The sequence below is a fragment of the Macrotis lagotis genome, chromosome 2 (genome assembly GCF_037893015.1).
Source record: "Macrotis lagotis isolate mMagLag1 chromosome 2, bilby.v1.9.chrom.fasta, whole genome shotgun sequence".
In the NCBI taxonomy this organism is placed as follows: domain Eukaryota; kingdom Metazoa; phylum Chordata; class Mammalia; order Peramelemorphia; family Peramelidae; genus Macrotis; species Macrotis lagotis.
The window spans coordinates 188,143,262-188,164,158 of record NC_133659.1 but is presented as its reverse complement, the minus strand read 5'-3'; the positions used below and the strand labels follow the sequence as shown (position 1 = coordinate 188,164,158).

Below are 20,897 nucleotides of genomic sequence, written 5' to 3'. Positions count from 1 at the left end.
GACCCAGTAGTGGCATTTCAGGGTCAAAGGGTATGCACATTTCTTTGACCTTTTGGCGTAGTTCAAAATAGCTCTCCAGAAAGGTTGGATGAGTTCACAGCTCCATCAACAGTGTAATAATGTCCCAGATTTCCCACAACCCTTCCAACAATGATCATTATCTTTTCTGATCATATTGGCCAATCTGAGAGGTGTGAGGTGATACCTCAGAGAAGCTTTAATTTGCATTTCTCTAATAATTGATGATTTAGAACAATTTTTCATATGTCTATGGATTGCTTTGATTTCCTCATCTGTAAATTGCCTTTGCATATCCTTTGACCATTTGTCAATTGGGGAATGACTTTTTGTTTTAAAAATATGACTCAGTTCTCTGTATATTTTAGAAATGAGTCCTTTGTCAGAATCATTAGTTGTAAAGATTGTTTCCCAATTTGCTACATTTCTTTTGATCTTGGTTACATTGGTTTTATCTGTGCAAAAGCTTTCTAATTTAATGTAATTGAAATCATCTAATTGGTTTTTGGTGATGTTCTCCAACTCTTCCTTAGTCATAAACTGCTCCCCTTTCCATAGATCTGACAGGTAAACTAGTCCTTGATCTAATTTGCTTATAGTATTGTTTTTATGTCTAAGTCCTGTAACCATTTGGATCTTATCTTGGTAAAGGGTGTTAGGTGTTGATCTAATCTAAGTTTCTTCCATACTAACTTCCAATTATCCTAGCAGTTTTTATCAAAGAGGGAGTTTTTATCCCAATGGCTGGACTCTTTGGGTTTATCAAACAACAGATTACGATAATCATCTCCTGCTTTTACATCTAGTCTTTTCCACTGGTCCACCACTCTATTTCTTAGCCAATACCAAACAATTTTGATGACTGATGCTTTATAATATAATTTTAGATCAGGTAGGGCTAAGCCCCCTTCTTTTGCACTTTTTTCCATTAAGCTCCTGGCAATTCTTGACTTTTTATTTCTCCATATGAATTTACTTACAATTTTTTCTAACTCATTAAAGTAATTTTTTGGAATTTTGATTGGTAGGGCACTAAACAGATAGTTTAGTTTTGGTAGAATTGTCATTTTTATTATATTAGCCCTACCTATCAATGAGTAGTTGATATTTGCCCAGTTATTTAAATCTGATTTAAGTTGTGTGAGAAGTGTTTTATAATTGTTTTCAAAAAGATTCTGAGTCTGTCTTGGCAAATAGACTCCCAAGTATTTTATATTGTCTGAGGTTACTTTGAATGGGATTTCTCTTTCTAGCTCTTCCTGCTGTATCTTGCTAGACATATATGGAAAAGTTGAGGATTTATGAGGGTTTATTTTATAACCTAGAACTTTGCTAAAATTGCTAATTGTTTCCAGTAGTTTTTTTGGATGATTTCTTGAGATTCTCTAGGTAGACCATCATGTCATCTGCAAAGAGTGAGAGTTTTGTCTCTTCCTGCCCATTTCTAATTCCTTCAATTTCTTTTTCTTCTCTAATTGCTGATGCTAACATTTCTAATACAATATTGAATAGTAGTGGTGATAATGGGCACCCTTGTTTTTACATCTATATTCATCAGGGAAATAGGTCTATAATTTTCTTTCTCTTTTTTAACTCTTCCTAGTATAGGTAACAGCACCATATTGGTTTCATAAAAAGAGTTAGGCGGAGTTCCATCTTTCCCTATTTTTCCAGAGTTCATATAGAATTGGAACCAATTGTTCCTTAAATGTTTGGTAGAATTCACTTGTGGATCCATCAGGCCCTGGAGATTTTTTCTTAGGGAGTTCACTGATGGCTTGTTGAATTCCTTTTTCTGAGATAGGGTTGTTTAGGTATTTAATGTTTTCTTCATTTAACCTGGGCCACTTATATTTTTGTAAATATAGATTATCAAATTTATTGGCATAGAGTTGGGCAAAATAATTTCAAATTATTACTTTAATTTCCTCCTAATTGGTGGTGAGTTCACCTTTTTCATTTATGATACTAGCAATTTGGTTTTCTTCTTTCTTTTTTTTAATCAAATTGACCAGAGGTTTATCAATTTTATTGGTTTTTTCATAATACCAACTTTTAATTTTATTTATTAATTCAATAGTTTTTTGCTTTCAATTTTATTAATTTCTCCTTTAATTTTTAGAATGTCTAATTTGGTGTTTAATTGGGGATTTTTGATTTGTTCTTTCTCGAATTTTTTTACTTGCATATTTAGTTCATTGATTTCCTCTTTCTCCAATTTATTCATGAAAGCATTTAAAGCTATAATATATCCCCTGAGAGTAGCTTTGAAGGAATCCCATAGGTTTTGGTATGTTGTTTCATTATTATCATTATCTAGGGTTAAAATGGTTAATTCTTTCTATAATTTGTTTTTTTGGTCCACTCATTTTTTTAAAGTGAGGTTATTCAGTTTCCAGTTTGTTCTGGGTCTATATCTCCTTGGCCCAGTATTGCATATGACTTTTATTGCATTGTAATCTGAGAAAGATGTATTCACTATTTCTGCCTTTCTGCAATTGATCATTAGGTTTTTTTTTTTTTTTAGGTTCATTCAAGGCAAATGGGGTTAAGTGGCTTGCCAAAGGCCACACAGCTATGTAATTATTAAATGTCTGTGACTGGATTTGGGCCCAGATACTCCTGACTGCAAGGCCAGTGCTTTATCCACTATGCCACTTAGCTGCCCCGATCATTAGGTTTTTATGTCATAGTACGTGGTCAATTTTTGTATAAGTTCCATGTACTGCAGAAAAAAAGATGTGTTCCTTTCTATCCCCATTCAGGTTCCTCCATAAGTCTACCATATCTAATTTTTGTAACAATCTATTTACCTCCTTAACTCCTTTCTTGTTTATTTTATGATTCAATTTATCTAGATCTGAGAGCATGAGTTTGAGGTCTCCCACTAGTAGAGTTTTGCTGTCTATGTCTTCCTGTAGTTCTTTCAGCTTCTCCTCTAAGTGCTGTCCCACTGGGTGCATATATATTTAGTATTGAAATAACTTTATTGTCTATGGTACCTTTTAGGAGGATAAAGTTTCCTTCCTTATCTCTTTTACCACTTTTTTTTTTGCTGCTGCTTTGTCTGAGATAAGGATTGCTACCCCTGCTTTTTGTACTTCAGCTGAAGCAAAGGATATTTTGCTCCAACCTTTTACCTTTACTCTATATGTATCTCTCTGCTTCAAATGAGTTTCTTGTAAGCAGCATATTGTAGGATTCTGGTTTTTAATCCACTCTGCTATTTTCTTACATTTTTAAGGGAGAGTTCTTCCCATTCACATTCAAAGTTATGATTATTAATTCTTTATTGCCCTCCATGCTATCTTCCCTCTGTTTGTATTTTCCCCCTTCCCCCTTTATCTGTTTTCCCTATTTTTGTTTCTGAATACCACCCCTTCAGTGTGTTTGTCCTCCTATATCACCCCCTCTCCTTTCTTTCCTCTTCCCCTTTTTCCCTTCCCTTCCTTTTGTTAGTTCCTCCTTTTTCCCCCACTCCCCTTCCCTTTGTCCGTTCCCCCTCCCCTTTTCCCCTTTTAATGCTTGAAAGGTTAGATGTTTTATAAGTTAACTGAGTATGTGTAGGTTGACTTTAAGCCCAGTCTGATAAGAAGAAGATTCCAGTGTTTCTCATCTGCTCCCTTCTTTCCCTCTATTACCATAGGTTTTTTTGTACCTCTTAGTATAATGAGATTTACCCCATTCAATCCCCTCTCTCCTCCCATCTCTTTCCTGTCCCCCTTTTTAAGGAGGTAGTGTTTTTTAGATCATTCTCTCTGAGTCATAGAAAATTCTAAGTGTCTGTCACTTCTAGTTAAGTATATTCTATCTAATAGAGTTGAAATTCTTGAGAGTTATTAGAGTCTTTCTCCCAAGTGGGGTAAAAGTCAGTTACATAGCAGTCTCATGGATAGTTCATAAATGTCCATCATTTCTGGCTAGGTTTATTCTGTCTGTTAGAGTTACAATTCTCAAGATTTATGAGAATCTTTTTACCCATGCTGGGATATAGCCAGTTTCAACTTACTTGATAGCAGTTTTTTTTTCCTTTTACTGCCCCCCCCCCTTTTGTTTACCTTTTCATGTGTCTATTGAACCTCCTGTTTGATGTCCAAATTTTCTATTTAGCTCTGGTCTTTTCATTAGGAATTTTTGGAATTCTTCCAGTTCATTAAGTGACCATTTTTTTTCTCTGGAAGAGAATGCTCAGCTTTGCTGGAAAGTAGATTCTTGGCTGCATTCCAAGCTCCCCTGCTCTTTGAAATATCTCATTCCAGGCCCTTCGATTCCTTAATGTTGAAGCATCCAGGTCCTGCATGATTCTTACTGTAGCTCCTTGATATTTAAATTGTTACTTTCTGGCTGCTTGCAGGATTTTCTCTTTTATCTGATAGTTCTGGAATTTGGCCACAACATTCCTTGGTATTTTCATTTTAGGATCTTTTTTCTGGAGGGGAACGATGTATTCTTTCAGTAACTACTTTACCCTCCTGTTCCATGATATCAGGGTAGTTTTCAATCGCTAGATCCTATAATATTAAATCCAGGCTTTTTTTTCCTCTTCAATGTTTTCAGGAAGTCCTTTAATTCTCAGGTTGCCCCTCCTTGATCTTTTCTTTAGGTCAGCGGTTTGTTTTCTTGTTGCAAGGTATTAATTGTCTCTCCCAAATTTTCCAGTTGATTTTTAAGCTCCTTCCTTATTTCTTCAAGGAAGTCTTTCTGTGCTGAAGACCAGATCGTATTCTCCTCAGAGGTTCTAGGTCTTTCTGAGTTAGGGTCTTTCCCTTCCAAGAATTTTTCTATGGATTCACCTTTCCGATGACCCTTCTTCATTTTGCTAAGACCTTGACTTGGGGAGGGGCTGGTTCCCAGGGGCTTGAGATAGCTAAAGGCTTTACTCACTGTCTGCAATTTCTCTGGCTGGACAGTAGGAGGTGCTGGTTGCTTTCTCTGGAGTGTCTGTGACCTTGATTGAGGCCTTCTGCCTTTGCTTGAAGGGAGGAGTTGGAGCTATTGAATTCTTTTGCTTTCAATCAATGGTGCTCTTTACCCTGGCCTGAGGTCATTTGTCAGCTGGGCTACTTCTGCTCACACACCTTGGCCTGAGGCAGAAGTAGTTTTTATTTGTTCCCAGAAGAGGTCTCAGCTGTAATGGAGGTATGGACTCCTCAGACCAGAGGAGCCCAGGGATGGTGTCTGCAGCTCTCCTGCACCAGAACTCTCCCCCCCAGCCCTGTCCGCAAGCTCCAGAGGGACAGCACCAACACCCAGTGCCTCTACTCCCTAGTTGACTCAAGCCCCTGCCATGTTGCCCCACCACTGATCCAGCAAGTCCAGCTCTCAGGCCCTCAGACTCCTTGTTCCAATTCAGTTGTTAATCTGGTTGATCTGGGGCTGATTATCCTTCTGAGAACAGACTCACCTGCCCGAATTTGTCCAGTGCTGCTTGCAGTGACAAATCCTGATGCAGATGTTCTTTCTCCTGGCTTTTCTTTCTGGGTTTTGTGGGTTGGATTTCTTTTAAGAGGTTTGTTTGATATGATAGATGGAGAAAGATCAGGAAACTTTAGAACTGTGCCTGTCTTCTCTCTGCCATCTTGGCTGGAAGTCATGTGTTTATTGATGAAAGACAAGAACTATGAAGGTAAAGATTGATCTTATCTTGGGGTAACTAGGTAGTGCAGTGGCTAGAACACTGCTCCTAGAATTAAATTTAGCTTCAGACAATTATTCAGGTTCAAGTCACTTAATCCTGATTGCGTTCAATAGAAAAAAAAAGAATGATTGATCCTGCATCATATTAATTCTATTTTCAATTAATTGATTTTATCCTTGTAACTACTTTTATACTATAATTGTGGTATAATTGCTTTTTTTGTCTCTGAACTTAGTTCAGGATTTAGCTGGTCAGTAATGGGTTCCATTTAAAAATAAAATTCTCCTGCTTATCACTGATATGTTCTTATGGAATTTAACTGATGCTAGAGGACACATGTGGAAATAAGGGAGTCAGGTCTATTTTCTTTACACCAAACCATCCTTCAAGAATGACTGGTTTGTTATCTTGCAACTGGACTCTCAGGATTGAAGAATTTGGTTGCTGCTAGCTCTCATGACCAAACTTTCAAAAAATCATATTGTTTCTTGAATCTCAGTTCTGTAACTAATCATGTTGCCCTCAAGCATATGTCATCTACACTGTTCAGTTCTTTGTTCTATACTCTCCAAAACCTATAAAAAAGGAACTGTCCTTTGTTTGGGTTCTTTGTCCTACATGGATGCAATTCATTGACTCATTAATTGACAGACAGGATGCTCCTCTTAATGAATTCTGTCTTACTTGGGGAATGACCTCCTATACCTTCTCATTATATTTTAATCACAACAAAGGTAAATCTTTTTATTTAGATTAAATGAGTAGTCTAGGATCACACAGCTAGTCTCTGAGATGAGATATGAATCCATGATGTAACTTTCCTAACTTTAATTCCAGAGCTCCATATACATGTAATGGAATTCAGATTGACACTTCTAGGCTATATTTGACCTCACAAGATTATAGATTTATATCTGGAAGGGACATAGATACTAAGACCCATCCTGTTACTTAACAGAAGAAGAAACTGAGACAGAGAGAAGTTACATAATTTCCTCAGACTCACATAGGTAGTAAGTGTCTCAGGAAGGATTTGAACTTGCTTTTAACATCATTTTTCCATTCTGGTGTACACTGCGTAAATCTTGAATAGCACAAGTCACGATAGTGTATGAATACAGCCTCAGATACATGCTAGCTGTGTGGCTGTGCATCTGTCACTTAAATTTTCAGTGCTCCAGTTTACTCCTCTGTCATTTATATGGTGCATTCAGGATGGCAAAATACTGCATATGTTATATCATTTGATCTTAACAAAGCTCTGAGGTGTATGCTATTTTTATTTCTCTTTTAGAGATGAGGAAACAGAAGATGAGAGAAGTTAAGAGACTTTCTTAAGGTTATATGCAGCTAATAAGTGTCTAAGCGAGATTTTAACTCAGGTCTGCCCAACTTCAACTCCAGCATTTTTATTCATTACTCTACATTGCAACCTCAGTTCCACATATATGTATTAACCCTATGATTTTCATAAGCATATCTCTTTACTAATAATGACAAATATTTTTATTGTGTATTATCATTTTTTCATTTAACAAATAACATTTTGCTTTTTTTCAATTACAGGTAAAGAAAGTTTTCAACATTCATTTTTTTTTAATGTAAGGCAATTGTGTTAAATGACTTGCCCAAGGTCACATGACTATGTAATTTATAATTATTAAGTATTTGAGACCTGATTTTTACTCAGGTCTTTCTGATTTCAAGGCTGGTGTTCCATCCACTGTGCCACCTAACTGCCCCTCAACATTCATTTTTGCAAAATTGTGAATTCCAAATTTTTCTTCCTCTAACCCTTCTTTCCCCCTTCCTTGAGATAGCAGGCAATCTGATATAGCTCATAAATGGACAATCATGTTAAACATATTTCCATATTAGTCATGTGTAAAATAAAAATCAGAAGAAAAAGAAAAGGCCATAAGAAACAAAAAGACTAAAATCAAATTTTTAAAAAAGGAAAATTCTTATGCTTCAATCTGTATTTAAAGTCCATAGTCTTTCTCTGGATGTGGATGTCTTTTTCTGTCACAAGTCTTTTGGAATTGTCTTCGATCATTGTATTGCTGAGAAGAGCTAAGTCTGTCATCCTCATACAGTGTTGCTATTTCTATGTACAGTGTTCTTCTGATTGTGTTCACTTTACTCAGCATCAATTCATGTAAGTTTTTTCAAGTTTTTTTTTTTGAAATCTGACTGCTTGTCATTTCTTACAGAAAAATAATATTCCATTCCATTTATATACCACTACTTGTTCAGCCATTCTTCAATGGATGAAATCACTTTCTCAATTTCCAAACCTTTCCAACAGAAAAAGAGCTGCTAGAAATGTTTTTGTACATGTGGGTCATTTTCCCCTTTTTGTGATCTCTTTGGGATACAGACCTAATAGAGGTATTGCTACATCAAAGGGTACGTATGGTTTTATAGCCCTTCAGGCATGGTTACAAACCTCTGTCAAAAATGATTGAATCAGTTCACAATTCCACCAACAATGAATTAATGTTCTAATTTTTCCATTCCCCTCCAATATTTATAATTTCCCTTTGCTGTCATGTTAGTTAGTCTAATAGGTTTGAGGTGGTACATCAGAATTCTTTTAATTTTCCTTTTTTCAAATAAATAGTGATTTAGAGCATTTCTTTCATATGATTACAGATAGTTTTAATTTCTTCATCCGAAAATGGTCTTTAATATTGTTTGATCATTTATGAATTGGGGGATGACTTGAATTCTTTTAACTCAATTCTCTTTATATTTTAGAAATGAAGCCTTTATCAGAAACACTGAATATAAAAATTATTTCCCTGTTTTCTGCTTTTCTTTTAATCTTGGTTACATTGATTTTACTTTTGCAAAACTTTTTCAGTTTAATATGATCAAAATGATCAGTTTTGCATCTCATGATATCCTCTATCTCTTGTTTCATCCCATTTATCATTTTCAAAGTTCTTTCCACATATAATCTCACAACATCCTGTAAAGGCAAGTATATGTATTGGATTTGTCCACGGTTTTATAGTTAGTGAGTCACAGATAGAAGAGTACCAAGATCCCTGTTGTCTCCAAGTCTAATGTTCTTTCAATTACACTGTACTTTACTACAGTGAAGAAACTGTGATAGGGTGGCATTGGGAAGACCCAAGACCACATACAGTGGGTGTCAAAGCAACACTGTTACTTTCTTCCACATTCAGTCTCCTCCCTGTACTTTCTCTCTATAATATGTCCTTTGTCATTCATTGACTGGTTGTATTTCAAATTTTGGGAAATTACTGGTGTTATCAGCTGCTATTTACTTTAGATGTCACTGGTAGCTCCTGAATATAATTTGCTTTTCAGGTGAATTTCAAATGTAAACAGCACTGGATATCACCTGTACTCACATCTTTCTCCATACTCTTCAGAAAAATTCCCTTGACCATCTGATACTTCTTCCTTCCCTCTACAACCTCTCTCAGTATCCTGCCTTTCCTTCATCTTGTCCTTGGTTCAGATATTTCTAACAAGCATTGGTCCAGTTTTCCTCTGAATCAGAGCTTCTTAATCTTTTGTGTCATAAATATCTTTGACTTTTGGGTGAAATCTAGGGACACCTTTATAGAATTATGCTTTTTAAATGCATATGATTATAAAAGAAGCTAATTCTCTAGAAATGAAAATACATACATCGATATATATGTGCATATATATACCCATCCAACCACATATATGTATATATGTGTATAATCTGCTACATATTAACAACTCCCCACAAATTAAAAATATCTTTTTTTCTTTCATTTTTAATATATCTGGAAGCATAGAAATATTAAAGAGAGTTCCCATTTCACTTGATTTCCCTGGAGCCTAAAAACTCTTGGATTGAATGATACAATTTAGTTCTCAAATATGGAAAACCTAGGACCAGGTGCAACTTCATAGTGGCTGACAATGGGAAAATCTCCAGCACACAGGCATATGAAAGGAAAGAAAAAACCCACAAGTACTCGATGACAGTAATGCTAATCAGCTAATTGTGATAGCCAGGACAAAGGATGACAACAATTTTCAAATTTATATGGTATTTTAGATTTTGTAAATCACTGTACATGCATGACCATATCTAATATCACTCTATGAACTCATGAGTCCAAGCTGACTAAGAAAGTATAATAGTAGAAGAAAAAGAGAATGATAGAAAAGAATGTGCTTAGGAAGTGCTGCTGAGATCTATTTTTATGAGATAGTAATCCTATATAAGACAGTCAACAAGAATTTAGCTACATACTTCCATTAGAATCTAGAATATTTCTATAATATATTTTACGTAGTAGGTGTTTCATTAACAGTTGAATGAATGAATGAATGAATGAATGAATGAATGAATGAATGATTACCTGTTGAGAACTGCAGGAGTTCAGAAAATGGTCAGTTTGACTTCTCCTGAGCTCATGTGACCTTCCTACAAAAGTTTTCCATGGATTTCTGTTTTATGAATACATAAACTAACTGCTTGCTTGAGAAAGACCTTGATAATGCTCTTCCTGGAAAAGTCCTGAGCCAAGAATCTCAGCCCTTGAGCACAGCCTGGGACATTCTCACTGGTTTTTCTCATATGTAAATGATGTGGTTTTAATGTTAAATATCTGTCTGGTGTTTTAATAAAAATGGATTTGCTAGATTGCCCCCCCTAGCAACACCATCTGTATGTATGTGTCTCATGTCTCTCCTCAGCTGCATTTATCCCTGTGGGGGGGGGGGGCCGGGGGGGCTCTAATAATCACCAGCACAAGAAATGCCTCTTATTGTGGTGAGTCTCACTTTCACTGCCTTGGACTTGGCTTTGGAGCATATTTTATTCAATAACTGAGGGCAATGAAGTGATTCAGTGAATAAAGTACTGGCTTTGGAATCAGGAAAATTCATCTTTGTGAATTCAGATTTGGCCTCAGACACTTACTGACTATGTCACCCTGGGAAAGTCATTAAAGCCTCTTTGCCTAAATTTCTTAATCTATAAAATGAGCTGGGGAAGGAAATGGCAAATCATTACAATATCTTTGCCAATAAGACTCTGAATGGGGTCACAAGGAGTCATTCATGAGTAAACAACAAAAAAATTCCTTGCTTATTCCTTTATAATAGTTCCATTTTTCCTTTTTATTTATGTGAGATCTTAATGTATTCACCTGCTTTTTATTTTTTACTACAACTGAACTGCAACTCTTACTCCAAGTATATTTCTTACATGCAATATATTGTAGGATTCTAGTTTTCAATCCATTCTGTTATCCACTTCTATTTATGGATAAGTTTATCTCATTTTCATTTCCAATTATTATTACTAATTCTCTGTATTTCCCTTCATCTCAGCTTTCCCTATTTGTCTTTCTCTTTGTCTCTCTGTCTCTATATCTTTGTCTATCCTTTCATGGTCTATCAGACTACTGCCTCCCCAAATCCACCCTCCATTCTATCAGTCTCTCTTTCTCTTATTCCTTTACTCTCCATCATTCCACGTAATATAAAAACATTACTTTGCCTACTTGAATGTAGATGTGAGGAGGTTTTTACTTTTTTGATTATAAGTCAGTAGGAGACAGATGAGTGATACTCAGATCATTGTGAGTTATTTTACTTCCAGTTGCTTTGGATTTCAAAATACCACGTAATAGGATCCTAGAGAACTAAGAAGAGATTTCACACTGTATACCTTAAGGAGGAACTACTTTTAAAATTGGCAACACATGACATTGTTTTAACAATTGTAGGACATGGATCTGTTATAGGACAAGACTTTTGTTTCAGGAAATTGAAATATGTTTGTTAACTATTTTTGGATAAACAACTTTCAAACATAGAGATTCACTATCAATTTGCTGCTGTTTTTGCAAAGCCCTGAGTTTTAGAATCAGATGCCCTAGGATCCCAATCTAGGGACTTACTATTTATGTTACTTTTGAGGAAGTCACTTCCTTTCTCTGAACTTGCAAAATGAATGGATTGGACTGGATGGTTTCTTTAAGGTCTTACTTGGACTCTTATAAACCTATAAACTCTCCTGTTATTAATGTTTCCTTCAAAAGAGAAATATGATACAAATACAATTATATTGTTTGCATCAGTAAGAAAGTTTATTGAAATATCCAAGTAAACAGGAACAGAAAGTTTCTTTATGAGTTGTCTTCATTGAAGAATACTCTCTGGTAAAGTGAAAAGAAATAGAAAAGAAACCATGAGAAACCTTTTAGACACCTTACATTTAAAGAGAGAGAAGATGTCTATGACCATTAGGAATGATGGAAATTTTCTTTTGTTGTGGTCTAGGGAAAGAGACTCCTTCTTGTCCATACTGATTAATAGTAGTGCTTCTTGGTCTCTGATTCCACTCTGGATGAAAGGACTCTACCATCAGGGGTTACTTCCTCAATGATAGTCTTGATCACATGGCTTCTATTAGAATCTGTAGGAGAAAAAGATCAATATTGATAGTCCTGTTAAACAATGAAGAGTACTTCTCTTTAATGAAGTTGAGGAGTGTTTAATAGGTTCCCAAAGCTGCTTTTCAGCAAAGAAAAATAGCAAGCAGCAGTGAGTGAAATTATAAACTTGAATAACCTCATATAATCAGAGAAACTGCAGTTTGGTCCTTGAAAGGCATATTTACCAACCAAAATACTTTAGTGTAGATACGCCACCTACATTTCTAAACTAAAGGAAAACATGAAAAAAAGAGTTCAACAACAATGGTCTTTCTTGAATTTTATTTAGAATTTCAGTTTTGAATTGTTCTCTACCCTGTAAATATTTAAGAATCTGTGATTATGTTAATGTGAGTCTTTTCTTCATCTACATAAATCACAACCCTTGAGCATTCACTAGATGGTCATTTAGAGTTGTTCAGACTAAAACAGTCCTCAACAATCCTAAAACAGTAACAGATGGTTCTCAAACAACAGGCCATTGCCATAATTGGTAACTTGATTTATATTAAATATCTTGCCTCTGAGACCTTTCAGACTTTGCACTGGAAAACTGTCTTCTTTCAGAATTCAAAATAACATCTATGTCACAATGAGGTATCAGAGGACTTTAATGCTTTCTATCATATTTTCAGGTTTTTGTTTATCTTCAGAATCTATTTTCCTAAGAAAAACCTCACTTTTGGGGGGAAACAAATGTCTGACAATTCTTTTTCTCTGTCTCTGTATCTGTCTGCCTCTATCTCTGACTGTCTCTTTCTCTGTCTCTTTCTCTGTCTCTCTCTCTTTGTCGCTCATTGCTAACATTCTAGGGAGATGCCACTTCAATTTAAGTTACTTTTAGTGAGGGTTTGCTCATAAAAATATAAAATTATATTTAACATCAATATTTTAGCTTCAAAAGTGTTATAAAAGCTATTTTGTTCTGAAATGGAAATTATCTTTAATGTTTCTATGCTTCCATATGTATTAAGAATGAAAGGGGAAAACCAATCCTTCAAAACTAAAGCCAACACAGGGTAGCTATATGGCAGGGGTAGCTAGGTGGCATTTTAGATAGAGCACTGGCCCTGGAGTCAGGAGGACCTGAGTTCAAATTTGACCTCAGCTACTTAATAATTACCTAGTTTTGTGACCTTGGGCAAGTCAATTAACCCCATTGCATTTGCCAAAAAATAAATTCAATTAAAGCCAACAAGAAATTATAATGGATTCTGATTACCCCAGTTAGTTTCTGCTGACCTTGTTCCAGGGCCGCCTTTAGATGGAGATTCTCCACCAGATCCAGTGCTTCCTCCTTGTCCTCCACTTGAACCTCCTCTGGAGCCAGAACTTTTGAATCCTCCACTACCTCCGGAGCTTCCTCCATAACCACCACTGGAGCTACCACCTCCACCACCAGAGCCTCCTCCATATCCGCCACCGGAGGATCCTCCATATCCGCCACCAGAGCCTCCTCCGTATCCACCTCCACGACCACCACCTCCAGATGAGCTACTAGATAATAAAAATGGAGACACATGTTAATGATGTTATATGTAAATATTAGAAAATGTGTGCATTTCTTCCTAGATCTTATTAGAGCCTTAGAAAAACCAAATTAGTTTCAAAAGAGATAGATGGCCAAGTGTGATGGTGCATGCCCATAGTCCCTATTACTGGGGCTGACTGAAACTGGTGCATCACTCAAGTTTGGGCATTCTAACTTCAATAGGGTTAAAGCTGATTAGGTGTCATCTGTAAATATAGCACCTATATGTTGAGCTCTTGGGAGTAGAGGGTCACAGCTTACCTAAGGAGAAAAAAAACATCCTACTTGGGAAAAACAGAAGAGGTGAAAGACCTCATGTGACTCAATATTGGAAATGAACCCATGAATCAATGCACTTTTAGCTTAGATGAGAGAGAGAGAGAAGCAGAAAGGAGCGGAGAATTGGGAGGGAGGAGTGGGGAGAGAGAGAGAGAATGTGGGGAGATGGGAAGGGAGAGAGATGGAAAGAGAGAGATGAGAAGCAGAAGTTTAATGACACTTGGAAATATTGTCTTCCTGGCCATGATGATAATTCCTTGGCCAGCATCATCCAGGATAAACCCAACATTTCAGACAGTCAGGTATTCCTCCTCTAACAACTCTTTGCTTCTAAATATTGAGAGAAGTTCCCCTAAGTAGAACTTGGCAGACAAGAGAATTTCTAATTAGTGGCATTTCTTTTACTCACCCTCCTTCCTCTAGCAGGCTGCGGTAGGTCTGAATTTCATTCTCCAGGCGGATCTTGATGTCGAGGAGCACCTGATATTCTGAATTCTGGCATTCTGTTTCAGCCCTGATCTGCTGCAACTGCTCTTCCAAAGCAGTGATCTGACCCTGGATTTGTGACAGCTGTACACAGTAACGACCTTCTGTCTCTGCCAAGGATGCCTCCAGGGATTGTTTCTGAGGAGGAGAGAGGAGCATGGTGTAAACTGACAACATCATTGATTAAACAGAATGCATTGAACTTATTTCTAATGAAAAAACCATAGAGGATTGAACACATATAATTTCAATGAAAAAATATGTGACCTGACCTAGTTTTAGCTTTTCAGTAATTTCAGACTCTTTTGACCCTGATGTGGGGTCTTGATTGTATTTCAAAATTTTGATATTACCTACTTTGCTCCTTTCTCCTAGGATGCCCTAATGATGATATTCCCTAATTGCATCCTTAAGATCACAAAGTTGTATTGGAAAGCTTAAAAATGAATGGGACTTTAGAGGAAATGACATTTATATGAGAAATGCATTACTCCATTTCTCAAATATAGAGCTTAAATTGTGAACTTACCAGGGCCAGTTGTGACTGCAGTTCAATCTCCAAAGCTTGAACATTGCGTTTCAATTCGGTGATCTCAGATTTGTGGCTGGACATTTGTTCAGCATTGCTATCGATCTCTGTGGTCAACTCCTTGCTCTAGGATCATAAAAACAAAGGAGAGAGAAAATCATTGTTACAAGATGATAACCACCTTCATCATCTCTATGGTGAGTATTTTCAATTTAAATAATTTTTACCTTTTCATTGAACCAGGCTTCAGCATCTTTGCGGTTTTGTTCAGCCATTGATTCATATTCACTTCTCATGCGGTTCAGATATTCAGTTAGATCCACTCCTGGAGCAGCATTCATTTCCACATTCACATCACCAGTGGACACATTCTGAAGATCTTTCATTTCCTGTCATGGAAGGAGCGCCCATAATATGTTTTCATGACCATTGGAAGAAGCTAGGGGATAGATATAGCATGGTGGGATGTGACAGAATTTTGTCTCACCTCCTCATGGTTCTTTCTCAGGAAGGCCAGCTCCTCATTCAGGCTTTCTAGTTGCATCTCTAGGTCACTCTTGCCCAAGGTCAGATCATCCAGGACTCTGCGCAGGCCATTAATGTCAGCCTCCACACTTTGACGCAGGATGACTTCATTTTCATACCTGAAAGAGGCATAGCGTAAATGTCAATATAACTCAATCATCTGGGGAGAGTGTAAGAAAGAGAGCTTGAAGAAATGTAAATTAATAATACAATGCACTATAGTAAAATACCTTATTATAGAAGGTCAGTCTGTACAATACACACTAATTAAGCATCTATTAATAAGTAATTGATAATTAATAAACACAGAGTATTTTGGTGGGTACTGGTGAAATTGTGCTGTTCTGAACAAGTTCAGTTTTATTCCTAATAGAATTGTAGCTATTACTAATATAGAATTCATTTCATAGTCTGGTAACTAATTGATGTCATTTTATTTCAACACATTCATGTACAAATAATGGTAATAGTTTAGTAAAAGCAGCAAAATCTAAAAGGATTTAAAAGCTTGTTGTAAAGCACTTCTGATATCAAATATATTAAATGATACTATTATCACTGAAAATTTCTCTAATGATCTGGAAAATATTCATTGTGAATGATTTCTTTTACCATTTTACCATTTGGGGAAGATTGGAAACTCATTTTGTTTTTGTTAAGCAATGGCCCACACCAAAATCATGCCTGAGAATATCAGGAGCACATGTCCTTATTCAGTTTGCTTACTTCATTCTGAAGTCATCAGCAGCCAGCCTGGCATTGTCAATTTGCAGCAGTATATTAGCATTGTCAGTAGTTAGATTCATGATCTGTTTGAGGAAAAATAATTTATAAAATGATCATGTAGATGGATATTTTAAAAAAAGACCATGCTTTTTAAGAACTGAATTTAATCATTACCATCTCACAGAGTTTTATGGGGACACTTTTAAGTCATTTAAGAATGCATGAGATACTATGCACTCACCCCTATCCTTATGTTTGACTCTTCCAGGAATTTGAAGTCATGCCTTTTTGACTACATATTTTTTAACTGAGTTAGTGAAATCTGTGATCTTAATACAATATGTTATTCCACTGACTTTAGGAAACTTTTGACTTACTGATTTGTTACTTCCTAGAGATATTCCAGAGTAATTGCATTTAAAATTGATCATCAGATCTGAATTTTAGATAGTCTTTAAAGATATGAATTGTATCTCTCTGACTTCTAATTGGGAGAATTTATACTCAGAGAAGATGTAGGTGGGAAGAAGTTTCTTTGAGTTTGGAAAATTCACTCTGAAGGATTTAACAGAGGTTCTCCCCTCCAATGAAATGGTTCTTTAATTTGTCCATTTGTAGTTTCTCCCTTTCATTTCTTTCACTGTGCCTTTTTTATTTAGGAGTTCAATGAAAACCCAATACCTTCCAGCAGGCATCTTTGTTAACCAGTAATGGTTTTCCATTGCATGTTGGGTAAAGATCACTTTCCCTCAACTCTTCTAACTTGAGATCATACTGAATTGTTTCCAAGACTAAGAATAAAATAGACAATAACAGTTAGCACCCACATTTCCCTTAACTTAAGATTTATCCACTTCAATTATATGGGGGGGGGGGGGGCTTAGGAGGGAAGAGAGTGAAGCTGAATCTGAGATTTAGCTTTAAGTAGTTTCCAGTGAGAAACTTCCTCTTATAATTCACAGCAGCTCTTCCTCTTAATCTTTAGAGTATTGGAGAGTAGCCTTGGGGCACCAGAAGAGGTAAAGTGATGTTTTTAGGGTCATGTACCTCCTAGACATCAAAGGAAGCTTGAGTCAATATCTCCTGACTCTGAGGGATATTGCTATCTAAAAATATAGGACTAATAAATACGCATATGACTGGTTCTGAAGCAATATAAATGATATTTCTTACCTGTTCCTTTAGTTTGTTGATTTGTTCATAGTAATGAGAATAGTCACGGGGTTCTCGTTGATTTGAGTTGCCATTTTTCTCATACCATTCCTTGATTTTTTGCTCTAGCTCATAGTTAGACTCTTCTAGAGATCGTACTTTATCCAAGTAGGAGGCCAGGCGGTCATTCAGGTTCTGCATGGTGACTTTCTCATTGCCTGTTAGGAGGCCTCCATCACCTCCACCAAAGCCTCCACCAAAGCCTCCACCAAAGCTGCCTCCACCAAAGCCTCCCCCACCAAAACTTCCTCCACCAAAGCTTCCTCCACCATAGCTTCCCCCACCAAAGTTTCCTCCACCACAGCTTCCTCCACCAAAACCACCCCCACCAAAGCTACTCCCAACATAGCTGCCTCCACCAAAACCTCCTCCAAAGCCCCTTACTGATCCACTGCCTACTCTTGAGCAGCTGCTATAGCTACCTCCCCCACCACTAAGAGAGCCAACCCCATAGCTAGAGCCTCTACTGCTTGATATTCTGATCGATGAACCTCCTCCTCCTCCTCCTCCTCCTCCACTGCGGGAGGAAGAGTAATTCTTGCTTGAACTATATCTTACAGACATAGTGATGCAGTAGAGGTTCAGTTCAAGCAATGCTTTCTATCCAGAGACTGTGTTAAACCTTTTTATACTGACTGGAAGGGTGTGTCCCATCTGCTGTCTTCTCACTGGGTTGGCTTATTTTGCCAAATTAGCATTATCATTACTAATAGCCAATCTGGTACATCCTGGTGTCCATTTTGTTCTTAAAATAAATATTACATTTATTATATTGAAATGGAAAATGGGTGGAGCTCAATAGAGACTCCCTTTCATTTTTCTTTTTCATCTTTTGCAGAACATTGAGCAATCGTTTAAAAAAATTTCTCAGACAAAAAAGGGAATGTAAATGATGTATCTGGTGCTAAGCTTGTCAATTTCATACATTCAGATAAACATGCAATTTTCTTTTTCACAAAAATGTACTCCAACTGATAGCCTAAAATATATTTTAAAATTATAATTTATTAGAACAGTGAATAAAGTGAATGAGCATCCAAAACACTGTTTCATATGATCCTAACACTTAAAAGAAGTTGAAGGGATTAATAAGTCCTTTAAATGAATAACTCACGGTCTTTCGAAGTTATTAGGTACACAGAATTCATAAGAGCCACAATTACCCAATTTAGAAAATGCTGCTGTTTATCTCTCTTGAAATATTTTTCCTGTAGAGAGTGAGAAGTTATGGACCATTTGCCTAAACATGGTGATTAATTTGTTTAGGAGAGGAACCTTAAATTGAAAAAGATTTATGTCCTTTTGAGGGTCTTTTAATCTACTGAGCACTTGAAGTCATACCAAATTTTTATTTTTGGCTTTTTATCTCATCTGTCATCATTGAGGTATTTGATTTTATCAATCTCATAGTAGCAAAACCATGGAGTATAGAGTAAGAATTCAAAGACCCAGGGTTGGTTGATAGGCCTTCTCAAGTCTTTTCCTTCCCTTCTAGTTCTGAGGTCCTGAGATAGTGAGATTGTATAATACTTTGTTCACTTTCCTATTCCATTCAGTGATCATTTATCATACATAATCCAGGCATAAGGCATAATGTCAGGAATTAGGAATACTAAGACAAAAAAAGGAAGCACATTTGGTTTTGGGAAAAATATAACAAGGAATATGAGTGTTTTATATACACATACACATTATATATGTATGAATATGTACTTATATAAAATACATATCCTTAGTAAAATTTAATAAAGCAAATGTAGTAAAATAAAAGAAATATATATGTAGTAAAGCAGATCTAAGGTAATTTGAGAAGGGTAAAACTACTGGCCATTTAAGGTAAGAAGAAAGATTTCACAAATGAGATTATTTGAGGATTGAAGTCAACTAGCATTTATTAAACAACTTACCATGTTCTAGGTACTGTGCTTAGTGGTGTGGATATAAAAACAAGACAAATAACAGATAGCCCCTGGAACTATCAAGAAGCTCCAGGCATTAGCCTGGATGGAGTGAAGTCAAAGACACCCAAAGATGGAGAAAAGAAAGGAGAGAATTCCAAGATCCAGCCAAAATTCCAAGAGTCAGGAAATTATTTAGTCTTGGTGGAATAATCAGGGGGACAGTGTCACTGCCTAGCAGAGTATGTGAAGGTTAATAAGGCATTAGAAAACTGGATATGTAGAAGGAGACCCAGGAAGATTGAATGAAAGGTGAGAATTTAACTTTGTGGGATTTTTTGGTTGTAATGAATTAATATGTGTGCATCCTCCTCCTCCTCCTCATCATCACTAGCATTTATTAATCACTTATTTATCTAATTTCACAGATAAGTAACTCATGACAAAGAAGTTATGTGATTTTCCTATGGTCAGAAAACTATTCTTGTATTTTAGAGGTAAGGGTCTAATCCTGAATCTTTCCTTAGATAATGATAAGTGATAAAAATCCATTAAATACATTAATTCAGTTGATACTATCCATGAAAAAGAAATTATCCTTGACCCAATATATTTAGCAGTAGTTTCTTGAGTTCAATTTTTTTCAATATTCTCATTTTCTTAGCTACCTATCACATATGTGACTTGAGCAAGTCTTTTCCCTTTTCTGAAAGTCATTGCCATTATGTCTAAAACAGGGGCAATGATGTCTAAAGCTATTCCCTCCTAGTGTTATTGTGAGCTTCAGACAAAACAATGTAGGCATGATGTAGACAATTTTTGCATGATTAAAGTGGTATATAATGAATGATTGAGATTACTACTACTACTACTACTACTATTACTACTACTACTACTACTATGATAACAATGACGACAATGACGACGATGAGGATCATGATGATGATGATGATGCCAGAATTGAAGGCATAAACTTGAGATATAGCTATAGGGTACAGATCTGTGATTTCCCTGAGTGCAGAACTCTTGCATGAGGAAACTCCTCTACCCAAGCAGATCTGCAATGACAGTCTTAGAGAGCAACCTAGAATATTGAGCTTATACATGATCTACCCCTGTCTCAAAGGACAGGTGGATGTCAGAGATGGGATTTGAACCCCCCCACCCACCCAGCTGGTCCTGTTTTCAAGACCAATTTCCTCTCTACTTTGCCTTTTGCCAGGATTCACTTCATATCTGAAATAATAACAATAAAAGAGAGCATCCATATAGCACTTTCAGGCTTGCTCAACGCTAGACAAATACTGTCTCACATGATCCTCACAATATTCCTTTGAGTAGATGCTATCATTATTTATATTTTGTGGATGAGGAAATTGAGACAAAAAGAGAGCATAAATGTAAGTGTCTGAGTCAGGATTTGAACTCAGATCTTTTATGACTACAGACTCTATCTACTGTGCAATCTAACAGTCTCAGATCATATAGTTCATAAATGGTATATCTTGGATTAGAAGCAGTCTTCTGACTCCCAGTCCTGTGCTCTTTCTCCCACACCAGTCTGTACACATATAATCACAATGGTTGACAGTGA

The 20,897-nt window shown here is 36.3% G+C and overlaps 1 protein-coding gene across 2 annotated transcripts; it reads right to left on the bottom strand.

The window, feature by feature from the left end:
• Positions 1–11,742: 11,742 nt before the first annotated feature.
• On the bottom strand, positions 11,743–18,018 carry LOC141513792 (keratin, type I cytoskeletal 10-like). Of its 2 annotated transcripts, none has more exons than XM_074223962.1 (8): positions 17,367–18,018; positions 16,194–16,276; positions 15,430–15,586; positions 15,170–15,331; positions 14,943–15,068; positions 14,337–14,551; positions 13,340–13,614; positions 11,743–12,098 (listed from the first exon to the last, which is right to left on the bottom strand). In XM_074223962.1, exons 1-8 carry the CDS (start codon positions 17,967–17,969, stop codon positions 11,992–11,994), a joined length of 1,728 nt encoding a protein of 575 aa, XP_074080063.1. In that variant the 5' UTR covers positions 17,970–18,018; the 3' UTR covers positions 11,743–11,991. The 2 variants fall into 2 exon arrangements, with proteins under 2 accessions (XP_074080063.1, XP_074080062.1); XM_074223961.1 differs by having other exon boundaries at positions 12,006–12,098; positions 13,360–13,614; positions 17,367–18,017.
• Between the last annotated feature and the right edge of the window lie 2,879 nt (positions 18,019–20,897).

What these genes read in the sequence shown, in the direction of transcription:
- LOC141513792 (XM_074223962.1), bottom strand. Translation starts at nt 17,969, where the DNA reads ATGTCTGTAAGATATAGTTCAAGCAAGAATTACTCTTCCTCCCGCAGT. An exon ending in GCTGATGACTTCAGAATGAA is followed by an intron (nt 15,587 to 16,193) that starts GTAAGCAAACTG and finishes TGCCTCTTTCAG; the next exon opens with GTATGAAAATGAAGTCATCC. An exon ending in AGCCTGCTAGAGGAAGGAGG is followed by an intron (nt 13,615 to 14,336) that starts GTGAGTAAAAGA and finishes TTTATTATCTAG; the next exon opens with TAGCTCATCTGGAGGTGGTG.